General features: G+C 30.7%; 1 protein-coding gene across 1 annotated transcript; it reads left to right on the top strand.

Moving 5' to 3' along the window:
• Nucleotides 1–359: 359 nt before the first annotated feature.
• On the top strand, nucleotides 360–16,552 carry LOC129965731 (uncharacterized). Its single transcript, XM_056079862.1, has 5 exons — nucleotides 360–535; nucleotides 5,331–5,433; nucleotides 11,116–11,246; nucleotides 14,251–14,398; nucleotides 16,111–16,552. Exons 1-5 carry the CDS (start codon nucleotides 505–507, stop codon nucleotides 16,484–16,486), a joined length of 789 nt encoding a protein of 262 aa, XP_055935837.1. The 5' UTR covers nucleotides 360–504; the 3' UTR covers nucleotides 16,487–16,552.
• Nucleotides 16,553–17,054: the final 502 nt, after the last annotated feature.

The raw sequence follows: 17,054 nt of genomic DNA, 5'->3' as shown, positions 1-17,054 counted from the left end.
TTTACCTTTAAAACTAAAAAATATTATAACAATTTTCTGAATTTATGCATAAAATCTATTGCGTGTTTTATATATCCTGTCAACATTATCTGAGACAAATAATTTAACCATCTCATCAGGAAATGCGATAGTTTTTCCCATCTTCGTTTATTTTCTTATTACTTCAAAACATTTTTGATTTTCTGATGAGATAGGAGACCACTGTTTATGAAGAGGTCAACTGATATATCTCCTTCAACACTTCCAAAGAATTTAGTTTAGTTCTTGACCTTTCAATTGCTACTTCATTGCCAGATTTAGATAATAAACGGTCACGTGTCCACTCGAATTGCAATTTGACAACGAATCCGATGCAACTTTCACCGAGGCATCTTTAAATCACTGAGACCAAAGACCACAAGCAGTCGTGTTTAAAACAAGTTAAACAGCTAACATCTACACGACTGTTGAATGCTACAGAACATCAAACGATTATTTTTTTAAGTTAACAAACAGAAGATAAAAATGAAAGTAACAGTTTGCTTTGTGCTAGCAGGTAAGAATTGTTTTGCAAATTTACTATGTATTATTAATGCCAATAATTTTATGTCTTTATTTTACGAAAAAGAAAAAAAAACTGAAACTAGGGCATTTGAATATACTTGAATAATGCGGCAATTAAAGTAAATAAAAAAAATGAAACTGGAAGCTTGGGCAATCCAGTAACATGTAATATTAAATAATGTAATACAAAACTTATTATTGCAATTATATAATCTCCTGTTATACAGTTTAATATTACAGATTTTAAATATATTGTTCTTTTATTATTTTTATATGCTGCTTGTTGTATCGTAATGTATATTTTTGTTATGAAATTGTTACAATATGAAGTAAAATTTTAATAATAATTATATTTACACCATATAAATTAGGCTTCACTTACAATATATGCAAATACTTTTATAGTTCTCAATAGTATAGCTCTTATTTTACTCCATAAAAGAAATCAGCTGCAGTGTTCTCGAAGAGTTTTTGGTCTTGTGGTTACTCATTACTACACGAATACGAAGTTAATACGTTTTGTACTTAACTTCGTCTTCGTAACTTGTATTTATCTTAAAGAAGCTTCTGTAAAGATTTCGGATTATTTCTTTTTGACTGAATGAATTCAACAGGTAGACTGCAGATGCATAATTCTAATAATAAGACCATGTTCTAAATTTCAACTATCTAAATCATCTATTTAGATTTCCCATCTATTAAGATTCTTTTACATAGGTTCATGCTCATGCAGATAGACAGAGAGAGAAATCTGAAAACGATTTGTAGGATCACATACCAATTTTCATTCATCTAACTTGTATAATTTTCTATGTCACTTGTATTTTGTTTGTAAATTGTATATCTAAGCACATACTGGTATGATTTCAAATGGGAAATATTATTTTTTTATTCAAAGCGATCCGAAATATACAAACACCAAAATCTCAAAATCAAATTATTAGTTTTACACTTGAAATATTTTCCCTTTGCATACTTTATTTCAGAAAAGGTTAAAAGAAAGTTAAGTATTTTTAAGAAGCATTTCTTTCAAAAAAAATTTTTTTTAAGGAGATATTTCAATTCAAGGCCACAGTGCTCTTCTTTTGAATCAATTGGCTTTGGATTTAAGTTTGGTTATTTTCGGAGATTCCAGTATGATGCATGTGATTTCCTAAATCAAAATTCCACTCTGGATCTACTTTCTCCATTTTAAAATAAACATTTAAATTTTCTTTTTCTAAAAAGTGATGCCACCATTATGATATAAATATAAGATTAGCATATTTTATCAAAATCCATTAATGGTTTTCGCTAATTTCTTATCTTCTTGTTGTTGCGTTGTTTCTAATGACACTTGTCATAGACAAGCCCACTGACTTTAAGTCGGTGATTCTTATCCTCTTATTAAAGTACTAAGCAATGTTCGTAGAACTTATTTTAATCAATGTTATTCGAGGCCAGTTTTTTCTATTTTTTACTACGATATATTATTTATTTAAAAATCAATAAATTGTACAGAAACATTTATAATTTAAACATTTTTTCAAATATTCAAGAGAATTTCATATTTTTTATGCTAAATTAGTGTGTCATATTTTGTACGAAATGTTTTCAGCAGGTTCTGTTGATTAAAAGTAAAAGACTGAATTGTAATCTTCGAAATATGAATAACATTAATGTATTGGTTAGAAACTGAACAAAAAATTTTACAATAATTCGAAATTCTTACTAATTACAAAAGTTTTAGGATAAAATCCAAGATTTTTTTGGAATGTTTGACCTTATTTTGAAAGTTTGGAAGCTATATATCTTTACATAATTTTAAAACCATTATAACCTTTAATCCTGAGGCAGAATTATAAACAAAATGTACGCCGAATTGCAAGCAAATATTTTATTGTAATTATAATCGTATTTGAAAAAAAAAGAAAAGTTATTGTAAAAAAAAAAATCAATTTTCTTTGAGATGAAAAAAGATTTTTCTTCAAAACTTCCTAAATTTGTAGGTCGTCCCTTTCTTTTTTCGAGCCTTGTGTATTTTTTTTAATCTTTAATTTTAAATTACTTTTCTTTGTACTTTTATTTTATTCTAATGAATATTTCTTCTAAACTATGCAACTGGTGCCAAAAGTTTTCAATATTTGTTCGGTCACTTGACTTGAAAATGCATATTAACTATCCTACAGATACTTGTATCAATTAATATTTGTCGTAAATCCCATTTAAATGTTTTCCATGCTTTCGTTGACAAAAATTACAGCATCAGGGGAAAATTATGGAATTTCATTGAATCAGAGTTATCTAAATTTGCAAAAATACCATCAGAAACAAAAACCAATCGCGCCCAAAACATTCCAAAATAATATTTAATATGTGGTAAACGAAAAGAGATAGAAAAAACAATTTTTTAATAACCTAAAGAAAAACAATGAAACTCTTATTTATAATATTCTTTATATTTCCATTTTCAGCTGTTAAGTTCTATTAAAATATATTTAATATCATTTCAAACTATTGTAAAGGTAAAGTAAAAATGGATTTAAAAATCTAAAAATGCAAGTTTTTAAATAAATAATTTTAAAAATTGGAATTTTCGATCGAGAATGGCTTTTAATTTATGCGAAACCTTAGCATATTGGCAGCCATATCATCCAAATTCGAATGTAGCAAAAGTTTTTATTAGGTAGACAAAAAGTTTAGAATTTGATCCGAGTAGAGCACACGCATGTTCAGTTTTTACTCTCGTTTTAATGCACTGTTCACCGTATGAATCGCCTGTGATTCATACCTGCCATCCAATTAGATACTTTTCTCGACTACAATTAAGAAATACCACAAAAGTAAGCTTTTTATATAGTGGACCGAATCATAAGCAGAAATCAAGGACAGTGATTCAGTCAAATAAAGCATACACAAAATAATGAATTTCACGATGAGTGCATCCGAACTGATATGATAAAACTGGATTTCATTTTTTTTTTTTTTTTTGGAGCAAAGGAATTTGTAGGGCGAATTTATTTGTAAAAAAAAAAAATGTGGAGGGAGGGGGAGGTTAGAAAGAAGCCGCAGTTAAAGAATTCCTATGTTCAGAAATAACCTTCAACTTTTCATCACGCATTTTATTTGAAATCTCTATTGCGAAATTTGAGTTTGCCAATTAGCGTCAAATAAATAGATAATTTTTTTTAGAAATTTGGCAGTTTGCTACGAAGTTTATTCTATAAATGTTTCGATTCGAGTTTTACTTCTTTTTTTTTATAATAATTATCTGTAGACATATCTGTGCGGTAAATTGTTCAATGAATGCTGTACTGTAATATCGATGTTTTAAAATACATAAATATTTTGAAACGAATGATTCTTGAAATCATTTAAATATTGGACCATTTGGAAGCAATAAGATATTTTAATCTGTTTCTACGGTATATGTTTTATAAACTTAGTATCTTTATCATTTTCATTTTTTTCAAAAAAAAACAAAAAAACAAGCGTAATATAATTCTATAAAATTCCTTATTACCGTGAATAACATAATCCTATAAAATTCCTTATTGCTAGGTTAATAAGGCCGAAGATAATTTTGCATTTGTTCATTTTTAGGAATATCGGTAACTTCCTCTCTTTAATACTGTGCAGAAGTTTAGAAGGAAGTGCTAGCTGAAATGTTATCCTTATCATCAAATCAAGGTTCAAAATTGCGAAATGTGACCCAAAATAATCCTAAAGTTACTTCCAATAAAACTAATATTGGTTGGTTATCATTAAACTTCCCCTATAAACACAAACAGGTGAACGGATTGCAACGAAATTTGGTATATAGACTATACACGAGATGCACTCATTGAATTTCTGAGAAAAAAATTTTTAGTTCGAAAATGTCCATTAGAGGCGCTTTTTCCGTAAAAACATTAATTTTAACACAATAAACAACCAAAACGAAACAATATTAACATTTATTGACTAGTTTCTGATCTCCTTGTCATCAAACCATAAAATAACAGTGACCAATTTGAGTAAAACAGTTCAGTTTGCAGAAACAAGAACAGATTAAGACGAAATTGCACAAGTGGGGCAATTGTTAATCATGTCCAGGATGATGTAGGGAAAAGTGCTCCATGTGAACACCCTCATTCACCTATAAAATTTCAAGTCGATGGACAGTGTGTTCAACAGCAGATCGTAACTGATCAGTTGCGGTACTTCGCAAATGAAGCGTTAAGTCATTCAATGTCGCAACAAGATACCGTCGTCATTACAGCTAGAAGCATCGATATAAAACATGACAATGACCGTAAACATTTCTTATTCTAACCTGTTTTGCATAAAGCTTCCTCTTCTTCAAAAGCATGCAAATCTCAACATTTTTTCCCCTAGAATTGGCAGCTATTTCCGGTTTTACATTTTATTACTCATAATTCTTGTTCTGGATTGTTAATATTGGTTTCTGTATTCTTTTTTGGGCGTTTATTGTGTTAAATTTAATTTTTCCGGAAAAGGTGCCATCTGGTGGACATTTTTGAACCTTTTTTCGAAATTTCGTGAATGCATCTCGTGTATAGCCTATATACCAAATTTCGCTGCAATCCGTTCATCCGTGTGCGTTGTAGGATGCTGTGTATAGGGAAATTTTAATTATAACCACCTTGTATATCTCTTAAAAAGTTAAGAATTGGCGTACCAACTCTTATTTATTTGTTTAAAAGAATCTATTAATTTTGATTTCATTGCTCGTTTTTCTTATACTTCCCAAATGAAAGAGTTGTCGTACAGGCAACTAAATTTTTGTTTTTCTTTTTTATCTTTAGCTCTTCTGGGGATCGCTTCATGTGACATTATATGTATGCAGTTCAAACTATCGCATTGCTTCGCGGTAGTTGCCATTCGCCACTTTAGTAATCCAATCTGTGCGTAAGTGCGTATTTAGTATCATATAAATATTTTATCATAAATTAATACTTAGTGTGGTCTGTGTGAAGTGGTCCTTCCATAACTTGTTCACATATTCTTAAATAAAGGTTTTATTACCCACCGTCCCTCCCCTCCCTTCCTCGCTGTTAGTTAATTAAGATTTTTGGCACAAAAGCCAAATATGGCCATGCTACACCAATCAAATGGTGAAAATTAAATGCAATGATATTAAAAAGCTCTTTAAATTAGGTAAAAGTAAAGTTACAACTATAATCAAAATGTATTAAAACTGCACTTTAAAAACTTTCAAGGAAAGAAAGTAAATTTGCATTAATTACCGACATATGAATTTTTTTAATGGATAAGCAACCTAAATAAAATGCATGAAACCAATGGTGTGTAGAAATTTAAAAATATTAGGGTGAGGACTGTCACTCACTAGTTCACTCATGTTTATGGAAACTGAAAAACCGTACCCGTTGATTATTAAAAACATGACAATCAATTAAAACATGACTTACACCTAAAACTGTAAGGCATGTCGTACATGTTGGACGTGGTTCACTAAATAAAAGGTGTTTTTAGCTGAAGCGAGTATGATTGATGCGGAGCCGAGTTAATTTAACATTGAGCCTACGCACTAGGATGGTAGGCTAAACACGAATCATTGACTCGAGCGAATGCAGCTTATTGGAAGTCTGCTGATCCCAAGATCTTTGCAATATCCTGCAGACATGACGAGCAAAAAATGATTTGCATCTCCATTTAGAAGTTATCGCTGAAGAAGAGAGCGTGCCGCTTTTGCTGCAGCATCCGCTCTCTCATTTCCCGGTATTCCGACACGATTCGGAACCCAGCAAAACAAAATTTTAAATCCTCTGTTTTCGAGAATGCGAAAAAAACAACCAGGATTTCCAAAGTAACTGGATTTATTCGATTACTAAAATTAGAAAACTGAAAAATTGTGAACCTTGGGTGAAGCTTCAAATGCCTTGCATGATATCGAAAAATTATAGTCACGAAATATAGAGTTTTGGTATGAATCTAGAATTTTTACTGAACACTAAAGCGAACATGTATTTTTTTTAACCGATTGAAACAAAATTTGACCAGCACTACAATTGTAATCGCAAGATTCCATACCAAATTTCATTAATTTTATTTATGAAATTACGTTATAAATTATTACGTTTACATGTATGGGAAAGTATAAACCGAGAGACGATCAATCCTTTGAAAGATTTGATTCAAAATTTGATAAAAATTTACAGTTATACTTTATACTGTATACGTTATGTAGTTATCGAACTTCCTGTACTCGAATAGAAGACTAACAGATCTGTACAGAATGGAATTCATTAAAAATTTGATAGAAATCTACAAATTTGGTCCGAGTTCTATAAACCAAATTTCTTCTATCTAGCTCAAGGATATTTACTTTAGTGTACTTTGTATATGTAAAATAAAAAATAGTTATCTAAAAAATTAGGCTTAGTCGTCTTTTCAAATTTGAAGAAAAGCAAATGTTTCGAAAGAAAAAAAAAAAAATTTGAATTATTTGCTTGCAATATTTAAAAATGAAAGAGAGGATAAAAACTAGATACTAAAATCTTTTGCCTATGCATAGTTCCAAGATGATATTTTTTTTTTAAATTACATCTTCTGAAACTTTGTACTGAACGCTATATAAATATCGGAATATAAAAACAAAATCTTCAAAGATAATACTAATTTCTGATTTCAAAAATGTATGTACCATATTCCAAATCTGAATAAAATGAGTGGTATATTAACTGATATGTTTGATGAAATTTAATTTACTAGTCAAGTTTTTACTATACTTAATAAAGCTTTTTGAAAATACAACTTTGTATTCGGTATTTCCCATTTTCATAGTTCATAAATCATCACTATAAATATGAGAGATTAATAGACTTTTAATACACGGTGAATGCCTTCTTAACAGGCTGCTATAAGTATATAAAACGTATTTTGAAGTAGTAATAACAAGCTGAAGATTACAGTTTTGCTATTTAATTATTCTTCCGACATAATTCTGAATTTAAAAATAATAATAATAAAACACCAAAAATTCAGAATTAAATTGCGAAAAACGAAAACATTTTTTTTTATTAAAATATTCATATGAATGTCAAATTCAATTACCATTGTTTAATCAGTAACATCTTATAAAGCATATAGAATATAAAACTTTTGACCCGTTATTTTAAATTATGCATTATTTTTTTAGTAATTTTCAAAACACCAATGTTAATCTGGAAAAACCATCTTTACTGTAGCTTCATAAAAATAAAAGCATGTAGTAACTCACGAGACATTGAATGCTCCGTCAAATCATCATCAAAATATTATTTTTTGATCAGACTAACATGATGACTTAACAAATGAACTGGCATTGTGTTGCGAAATTCGATACACTTACAAAAGATGAGACATTAACCAATGATCTGCATAACTTTGCAAAAATTGATTGTATTGCACTTGCTTCTTCCTGAATAGAATGTATAATGCAGCATCCTTTTGCCAAAAATTCAAGTAGAATCATTAGCAGGATAGAAATAAAAGTATTACATTTATGAAAAATTGAAACGTATTGAATGCTCAAAAGCATGAAAACTGTTCTTAAATTCCTGGGCTATTCAATTTTTTTAGAAAACTACCAATTTCTCTACTTTAATTTTTAAAAAATATGCAAATAAATAATTAGTTGCATAAAAAAATTTTTGCTTTGCAAATAGTTGAAAGATTTGAAATAAAAAGACAAAAATAAGCACAAGCTAACAAATGTACGCGATTCCTGTGTTGTATTTTTCATGATTCTTTCGCTGATGAAAATAGTGATATCAGTGCTTGTCAAAGGGTTTAATATCTTGCTTAGAAATACAGATTGATTGCCAAAATAAAAATGAATTTTCTTTTATTAGTATTCGTTCATAAAATTGTGGCGAAAGCATATAAGCCAATTAACAGCTACGCTACACGGACAATTGCTTTTGTATTGTTGTCATGTTACTCGGCTGCTAACCACATGGTCCCAGGTTCTATCCTCGCATTCTCGTTCATACCAATTCGCCACATTGTGACCTCGGACTATGAACCTTCAACTTTCGTACAGCTATTGTGGCGCCATCTACCCACAGCAAACCAAAGTCATCACTCACTTGACGCAACAGCAACCACTCACCCACACACGGTCGCCATAACGCTTGGCGCTACTCAAATGAGTACAGACACATTAGACTCAACAGCTAAAACATCACCACTCAACAGCCATATCGTTCGTCTCGCATCCGACTCACTGGAGGGAGAGTCTGTGGGAAATGCTTATAAGCCAGTAAACAGGTACACTACGCGGGCAATTGCTTTTGTATTGTGGTCATGTTATTCGGCTGCGAAACACAAGTTCCCAGGTTCTATCCTCGCTCATAATAATCCGCCACAAAATCATCATTCGTAATATTCTTTATGAAAATCTAAATATTTTAAATAATACATCTTTTAATGTCCCGTATGCCCTCTTTCTCTTAAAAAAAAGTCCTATTATCAAAAATAATCAAGAAGCGCATTTTTTTTAAAATTTTAAATGAATGAAAACCTATCTAAATTAAATCCAATGTCTTTTATTGCATATTGTCTTTTAAATAAATATAGCGGTGTTTCTGCATGCGTTTAATACCAATTCAAAATTATAAAATATTGGTCCAGTTCGCCGCTTCTTTTCAAAAATGCTTTTGCCGTATTGGAACAAGTTGTAGTGATTATTTTCTTTTCTTTTTATTGCTTATTATTGTATTACATTTATTCCTACTTTTATTGTTTGTTTACAAAAGAACAATTATGAAGCCTAGTAATTTCTTAAAATAAATTTTTGCCAAAAACTAGAAAAAAAAATATGATGACTCAATTCACTATCTTCAATCTGGAAATGTGGCGGTTGTATATACAAACGTTGATAGTATCCTGGTTAACTACTTGCATCAGGATTCACCGAATCTGAATTTTATTCTTTTTTCACTTTGCCGGAAAAACACAGACGGACAGTAAAAATTGGACTGATATATGGTAATTGAATTCAATTAGCCTCTTTTCGTTTGCAAATTATCCAAAGAACTGGATCACTCTTCAAAAAAAGGATTTTGAGTTCACCTTTAGCAATTCGCGAACCAAATCTTGGTGGTTTTTCAGCAGCGCATTCCGAAACACATCTTGCTAGTTTTTCAGCAGCGCACTCCGAGCCAAATCTAATCGGTTTGTCAGCAGCACATTTCGAACCAAATCTAATCGGTTTGTCAGTGAATAAAAGGATTCACAGTTCAATAGACATATTTGCGCGTATCACTCAATTCTCCTCAAGAGTCCAACAAATCTGCAAGGTCAAATCGACAACAAATCATTCTGGAGACTCATCACCCGCCTCCTCCCTCCTTCTCCTCCATTGGTGACTGATGGAAAATGACTGATGACTAGTGTTATGTCAATATCCTTCCTATGATTTCTGTTGAATTCGCTGTGGAAATAATTCCCCAAATGACCTACGAATAATTCGTGGATCTTTGAGTTCACTAGCCCTTTCGCGACGGACTTGTCATATATGCATCAGCTACAAACGTCTCTCGCAGCCGGGCGTGCCACTGGCGCATTTCTGGAAATAGAATTCGTAGGACGGTGATGCATATGTGCATTTTAAACTGGAATAATTTTGATCACCAGTATATGTCGCCCTGAACCCATTACTTTTGAAATATAGTTTTAGTATCCTGATCTTCAGTTCGCTCGTATTCAATCTGACTGGTATTTTACTCATCAGCTGTTGTGGGGAAGGGGGGTAAGAGTAATATAAATAAACAGAGCTGGGTTGTGTAACTTTTCACTTGATAAAATAATTCGCGATTTTTATTTTTGTTATAACATTTCTGTTGTAGTATTTTCGTCTTTTACCGTCTGTATTGTTTATTTTGCGAAGCTTTAGGATACATTTCGCGAAATCTCATTTCATTACGGAAAGCCTTGGTTTCGGTTTAGTATGGCAAAAAAAAAAAAAAATGCAATTTGTCAAAGGAAGAATGTACTCGTATTATGAATGAACTAATATTCTGAAAAGGTAGCAAAAATGATGACGTAAGGACTTGAATCTTATTTTGTGTGATTTTTTTCAAAGTTAGGCTTAGCGACACAAAACTCCAGTTCTGAGGGATATTCCTTCTGCGTGTACTCCGTCTCTTGTGCGCTTCTTGGATAGGGGCCTCCCGTCCCGAAAGTGCTAATGAAAGACTGCTTGATTCAATTTATTAGTTCCCTGAAAATTAATGAAAGTAACTTTATAGGCTTTCATAATTTCTCCTTTTATTGTATTTTAATGTTTCACATGTTTTATAATCAACTGCTCAGTTAATAATTTTGTTTTAAGATATGCTATTCATTCTCACTGAACTCTTGGTTAATATTCAGCAATTTAATAAACTTTTTGGGGGAGTTTCCTTTTAGCTTCGAATTCTTCAAAATTCCACCTGAGATAGCTTTACGAAATCTTTTATTTAAATGTAATGAATGGGGAATAAATTTATTTGAGATACTGAGCATAATTTACCATACATTAATATGTTTCCAAAATTCTATATGTTGCTCCAAATTACAAATCTATTTTTATTGGATCTCTTGCAGGTCAAATAATGAATTGAATGATTGCCTTCGCACTACAGCCCGAGAATGTGGTGTAGAATCGGCACCTATTGTAGAAGAAGTTCTTGCAAATTATGCCGAAACATGCAAAGAGGGAACGGACATGAATAATAGTAAGTAAATATACTTTATCTTCTTTCCTTTGTTTATATTTAGTTATGCTGGGTTTATTGTAAGAATATTTCGAATTACACCCATTAAAACAGCTGTATTTAAAACAGTTGGTAAAGAAAAAAAGAACTAGTCATCCAGGTACAACCATAGTACCGATTTACTCACTTTTTATTTGATATGTGAATCAATGACACTTATATACGTCATGAGGAGTACGCTACTTCCAACCACCGTCCATTTTCAAGAAAAGGCTCCAAAACACAATTTCATTATATATTAGCTGGAAGGGAAAACATTAACGGAGTTCACCAATCACAAGCATTAAATATCTAATATAAAAATTTCATCAATTTTTATAATAGTTGAAACTATTCAATAGCGATTGGAATCAATCATCAGAATTTATTAATGAAATAAAGCCTCCATTACTTACCAATGACGCGTTTTTATTGAAATTTGAAGTGGAAGACAAAATTTTAATTGTATTCGTCATTAGAAGTTAAATTCCAATGAATACCTACAGAAATTGCAAGATATTCCTTAATAGCTCCTATAAGCATTATCTTGTTCTTGCATTTTCTTGTGGCAATGAATATACTTTTAAAACATTTTGAATATTAAGTTGCTACCCAGTTTCATTTAGCGTTTTAATTCCTTCCTTTTGGTACAGAAATGTTACAATAAAAGATTTCAACTAAGTTTATTTTTCATTACATACTTTCTGGGAAATTTTTGTAGCATTGTTACTGCAAATTACTATTTATCTTATATCATCAAGAATTAATATTAATTTTGGGTTGATATAAAACAAAAGTGTTTATAAATCTTACACTTTAACAGATATATTGCAAGTTTATAAGCATTTTTTTTCTTTTACTTTGCAGCGCCGATATATATATTCCTTCGAGGGGAAAAAAAACACTTCCCCTAAAAAAAGATAACACCAATATCTTATTTCCAAATCAATGACATGTTTAATTAGCTTAAATTTGGATGTGACCTGTAGATTTTCTTTAAGACGGGTGGCCGCTTTAATAATCTAGTTTATTTATATCGGAATATCGGAGGAATTTGCATATAAAAATGAAAGATAATTCTTTTTCTGTCAATCTAGGCTAAGACTTTGGAATTACAATTTCAAGAATCAAAGAACAGATAAATTTAAAAAGTTCTCAGAAACATGATCCAATAATGCCATGAAAAAAAGTAAATTTTCAGAATTTTGCTTTGATATAAGGCAATCATTCAGGATTTGAATTCCAATTTTATCATCATTGCATTTATTGCATTTTAAAGCATAAAATCTCCAAGTAATAAGAAAGAAATTATTTGCTAATCAATAGTTTCAAGGAATATTTTCGTGCTTAGCAATAAGATACAAAACAGGGTAGTAAATTAACAAGTTCCAAAAAATCTTGTATCCAGATTTAAAATTGATGCAAAACTAATATGAATTTAATGATATTCTATATAAAGCGAATATTTTTTTTCACTTTAGAATAAATGTTTTGTATTTATAAAGGAATATTTCTAGCTTTATAAACTCGTAAGAGATATAAAAAGAAAATTTTGATGATAAATGGCAAATATTAGCAAATTTAAGATTAAATTATTTTAAAATCTGTTATCAGTTTCTTAAGATGAGAATTGAAAATATGTGCAGATCTAGAACTAACAAGGCAACAAAAATAATAAAAATATCAATAATAATGATAGTTCGATATTTCTTGAAAAGTCAGATACTTACGTGTGAAGTGTTGAAGTCGGGGATTTGAGCAGAAAAACAGGATAATTGAAAATTATCAAAATATATGAAGTGCTTTTTGATCACGTATTGGATTGCCTATTCTTATATTTCTTCTTTAAACCTGTAAGGAAATCGTATCCCGATACAAGAGAAAAAGATAAAAATGTACATTAAAGCACCAGGAGAGATTGTAATTCAAATGCTTAATGATATAACATATGAAACTAACTAAAGTGCAATCAACAGAGGCGTGATGAAGTACTAAACACGTAAAATAAAGTTTAAGCTATTAATTTTGGATAAACTCAATTCCATGATTTAATGTTAAAAAGATTGTGTAAAATTTCGCTTCAAATGATTTTTTAGATTTCAACCCCCTCTCAGTGTTGGGAAAACAATTTCTGCCAGTAGAAGCAAAACATCACTAATAAGATAATGTCGTTCCTATTTGATCAAAACATTTTTCAACAATTTTTGTTTCAATTTAGCGAATGACGAACGTAATTTAAATCTAAAGCATGAAACCCAGATCAATGATAACCCTCGTACGACTTATCAATCATTCCTTCTCTTTATTTGAAACACGATATATTGTTAAAATGATAAAGCTTTGGGATGTAGACTTGGGTATTTCTTTCCTTTCCTTTCTGATAAGAAATGAATTCAAAATAATATTTGCTGCAAAGTTTGAAATTTTCCTTGAAAGTCTTAAATAAAAACCAAACTTATCTAAATCAATTACACATTCTGTATACTCCATTTTCATCCAATAGCTAATTTGATTGCTTTCCAAGAGTTTGTACTCGCTCTTCACAAATAAATAGAAGATGGTTGTTCCAATTACATTCGCAAGTTGATTGGATGTTAGTTTGGTCTATTTATACTAAATGTTTAATATAAATGAGATTACACCAAAGACTTTAGATAGTAGCTTTTTATCTTATCACATCTTTCATGCCACCCACTAATCGTTGGTGTTAAAATTTTGTGGAAATGGCTTTTATTGATAAAATCACGAATTCAAAATATTCTTTTGATATACAACATGTTCTTAAGTTTGCTTCAAATATCACAAAATGTTTCTTAAATTTGTTTCATAAATATTGTACAGATTCTTTATGCTAATATTAGTTATACATGAAACAGTTTGATATCTCCACGGTCCGTTATTACTTAGAAAAGAACTAGCAGCAATTATAGTATTTTTGGTAAATCTTGTATTATCAATATCTTCTAAAAAATCCTTTCTTTTTCAGTGTACAAAAAGCATAAAACTTGTGTGTTTCAAGATGCAGCAATAGGAAATGGCGGGTGCTTGCGACCTATGTTGGCAGAAATCCTGACTCTTGGCTACCCTAGCCAAACTCGGGAATATCAGGAAAAAGTTTTGAAAGCGGCTTGCAAGTAAATACTTTTTTTTTTTTTTTTTTTGCAAGTGGTTTGAAAGTATTTGTATTATGTTATAATCTGCCCTACCAGTAGAAATTCTGTCTCTGAAACCTGAGGTTAAATATATTAAAAGATTTTTTTTAAAGATTGAAATTCGATACATTTCTAGCCGAATTTTGTCACCTCAAGGCTGATATTTTGAAATTCTCAAATATTGCCTATGAATTCATTCAAAGCAGAAGAATGAGAAATACAATTTCAATCGATGGCTGCTTTGTTTTCGTATAAAGTTTTTAATTTATTATCCAAACAATGTTTCCTAATTGAAGCTATGAAATAATTGGTTGTAATTAAAATCAGGCATCCTCAAAATTTTGGGGAATAAAATAAACCGTGTAGCAGTTGCATTACTCTTATCTTCTCTTTTGGATACTAGATGGCGATACCTGATTAGGCCATCCCATAGAGCATTGCGATTGTAATTAAAATGAGATGTGATGCTGAACTGTGAAGACGCGCGCGTGAATGTCTTGCCTTTGTGTTTGTGTTTGTTTAGTGTGTGAATGTGATTATTAAAAGAAATTTTCCTAAAAACCTTCGTCCTGTTGCTTCCTACATGGATCATTATAATCTACATACCACCACAACCGTTAATTCCCATTTACAGCTTTTCAGAGAGGAATGTATCGAAAATAATTACTTTAAAGACATGAAAATTGTCCTAAATATCCCTTTCTTTCTTTTACATAAGGAAATTTGATTAATTATATTTCTTAAATTGCAATATTTTAAAAAACCTATAAAAAGCTATATGCTTAAGATTATTTTTTGAAGCAAATAATTTGCTACTTCTTGAAAATACATTTTTAGAGTATTTGCTTAATCTAAAATAAAAAAAAATGAATATACATTTGTTGCTATCAATTTTTGTGCAAACAACCAAATGTTCATGAAAAATACGTGCATATATAATCCTTACTTTCGATTCTTCAATCCGAAATAAAACAAAATTTATTACTCTAAATAGTAATTATTGTTTCATTAGTTCTAGAAGCATTAAACAAAATATTAATTTAGATTTTTCATTGTCTCTATTTTAATTTTTATAAAATCTTTATATTTCTCATTATTAACAATTTTTAATAATTTTTTTTCGTTATAAATTATTGAAATATTTAAATGGTCCAAATTTTTTATGCCAAATTTTACATACTTTTCAATTACATTTTTGAATTATGAAGGAGAAAAATTACATGGAACAATATGTAAATCCACTCTGTAAAGTGCTATATAAATTGCCTGTAATAATAGAATTTCTTTCATCAATGCTAAGATTTCTTTCTCGGTAACCTATAATACAGGAGTTTTGATAAAAAATGAATTAAAAATATTTATAACATGCAAAATATATAATTTGTTCAAATCTTGAGCAAACAGTCAACGTTCTATTGCAAACATCAATAACACAACTAAAAAATATTATTGAAATACTTATTCAATTTCGTGCTTCAGAATTACTTAAAGATGAACCAATTTTTTCGGGTATTAAAATGGTGCTGTCTATTATAATCAAATCTATTATATTATTATATGCCAATCTACTATAGGTAAAAATTCAAAATTTAAAGTATTTTTAATATTTTTGAGAAAAAAAAACTCTTTCCTAGCGTAATCCCGCAATTTAACTAACAATACAGATTTATTATTATTTTTTTTTCATATTTCAGGTATAGCGACACTGGAAATAAATGCATTGATGACAACATAAACAAGACTTGTGGAGCGGAAGCAGCTAAATTCCGCCGTGATCTCAGCGATCCATCTGTCAGGCTGTCCAATCAGGCCTGTGACGAAATTCAAGCCGAAACTAATGAAATACATTATGCCCTGCAGCAACACGATGAGCATTCTGTTCATGCTATGGCACCACACACCCAACATTTATCTGCTGTAGGATCACAGGCTGGAAGTCTACAGATAGCGTCAACCATTGCACCAAGCTATGACGTAATTTTGAGTGGTGCTAGCATCAGCAGCGTGTCATCGCAGCTTATTTATGTTTTGATTGCAACCATTTTTATGAAATGGTTTTCTCCTTATTAATTGTTGAATTTGTACTATTGTGCCTTTTTGTTTTTGTTTTTGAAATAAAAAATTTCTCAAATTTTACTTTTGCTTTTTAAAACTTTGATTATAGAATCCAGAGTCCATCCTTTATCTTTTGCAGTGGATCATACAAGGGGTGTTCAAATGAAAAGGTACGAAACGACACTGTGGGTATAAATGAAGACTTTATTCAAAGTATACACCATAGGCCTGAGCACAACGATCCCAATGATTAACGAACCGAAGGATTCCTTGTTCTCAGAATTCCGGTGGCCGTGACGAGACCCAGTCTTTCACAGCGTCCTTGAGTTCGAAGTCCGAGTTGAAGCGCTTCCTTTTCAGATGTTTTTTCAGGGGACCAAACACACGAAAATCGCAGGGTGACATGTCCAGGCTGTAGGGCGGATGGTCGAGTTTCTCCCAAATGAATTTGGCCAGTTCCGCCTGTGTGACCCTGAAGACGTGTGGAAGCGCGTTATCATGGAGCAGAACCATACCCTCCTTCAGTAGCCCCGGTCTTTTGTTCTTAATGGACCTGCGTAGTTTTCAGAGTGTCTCACAGTAC

The sequence above is a fragment of the Argiope bruennichi genome, chromosome 1 (genome assembly GCF_947563725.1).
Source record: "Argiope bruennichi chromosome 1, qqArgBrue1.1, whole genome shotgun sequence".
In the NCBI taxonomy this organism is placed as follows: Eukaryota; Metazoa; Arthropoda; class Arachnida; order Araneae; family Araneidae; genus Argiope; species Argiope bruennichi.
The sequence above is the reverse complement of the archived record's forward strand: the minus strand, read 5'-3'. Positions and strand labels throughout refer to the sequence as shown.

What these genes read in the sequence shown, in the direction of transcription:
- LOC129965731 (XM_056079862.1), top strand. Translation starts at nt 505, where the DNA reads ATGAAAGTAACAGTTTGCTTTGTGCTAGCAG. An exon ending in AGTTTGCTTTGTGCTAGCAG is followed by an intron (nt 536 to 5,330) that starts GTAAGAATTGTT and finishes TTTTATCTTTAG; the next exon opens with CTCTTCTGGGGATCGCTTCA. An exon ending in GGGAACGGACATGAATAATA is followed by an intron (nt 11,247 to 14,250) that starts GTAAGTAAATAT and finishes TTTCTTTTTCAG; the next exon opens with TGTACAAAAAGCATAAAACT.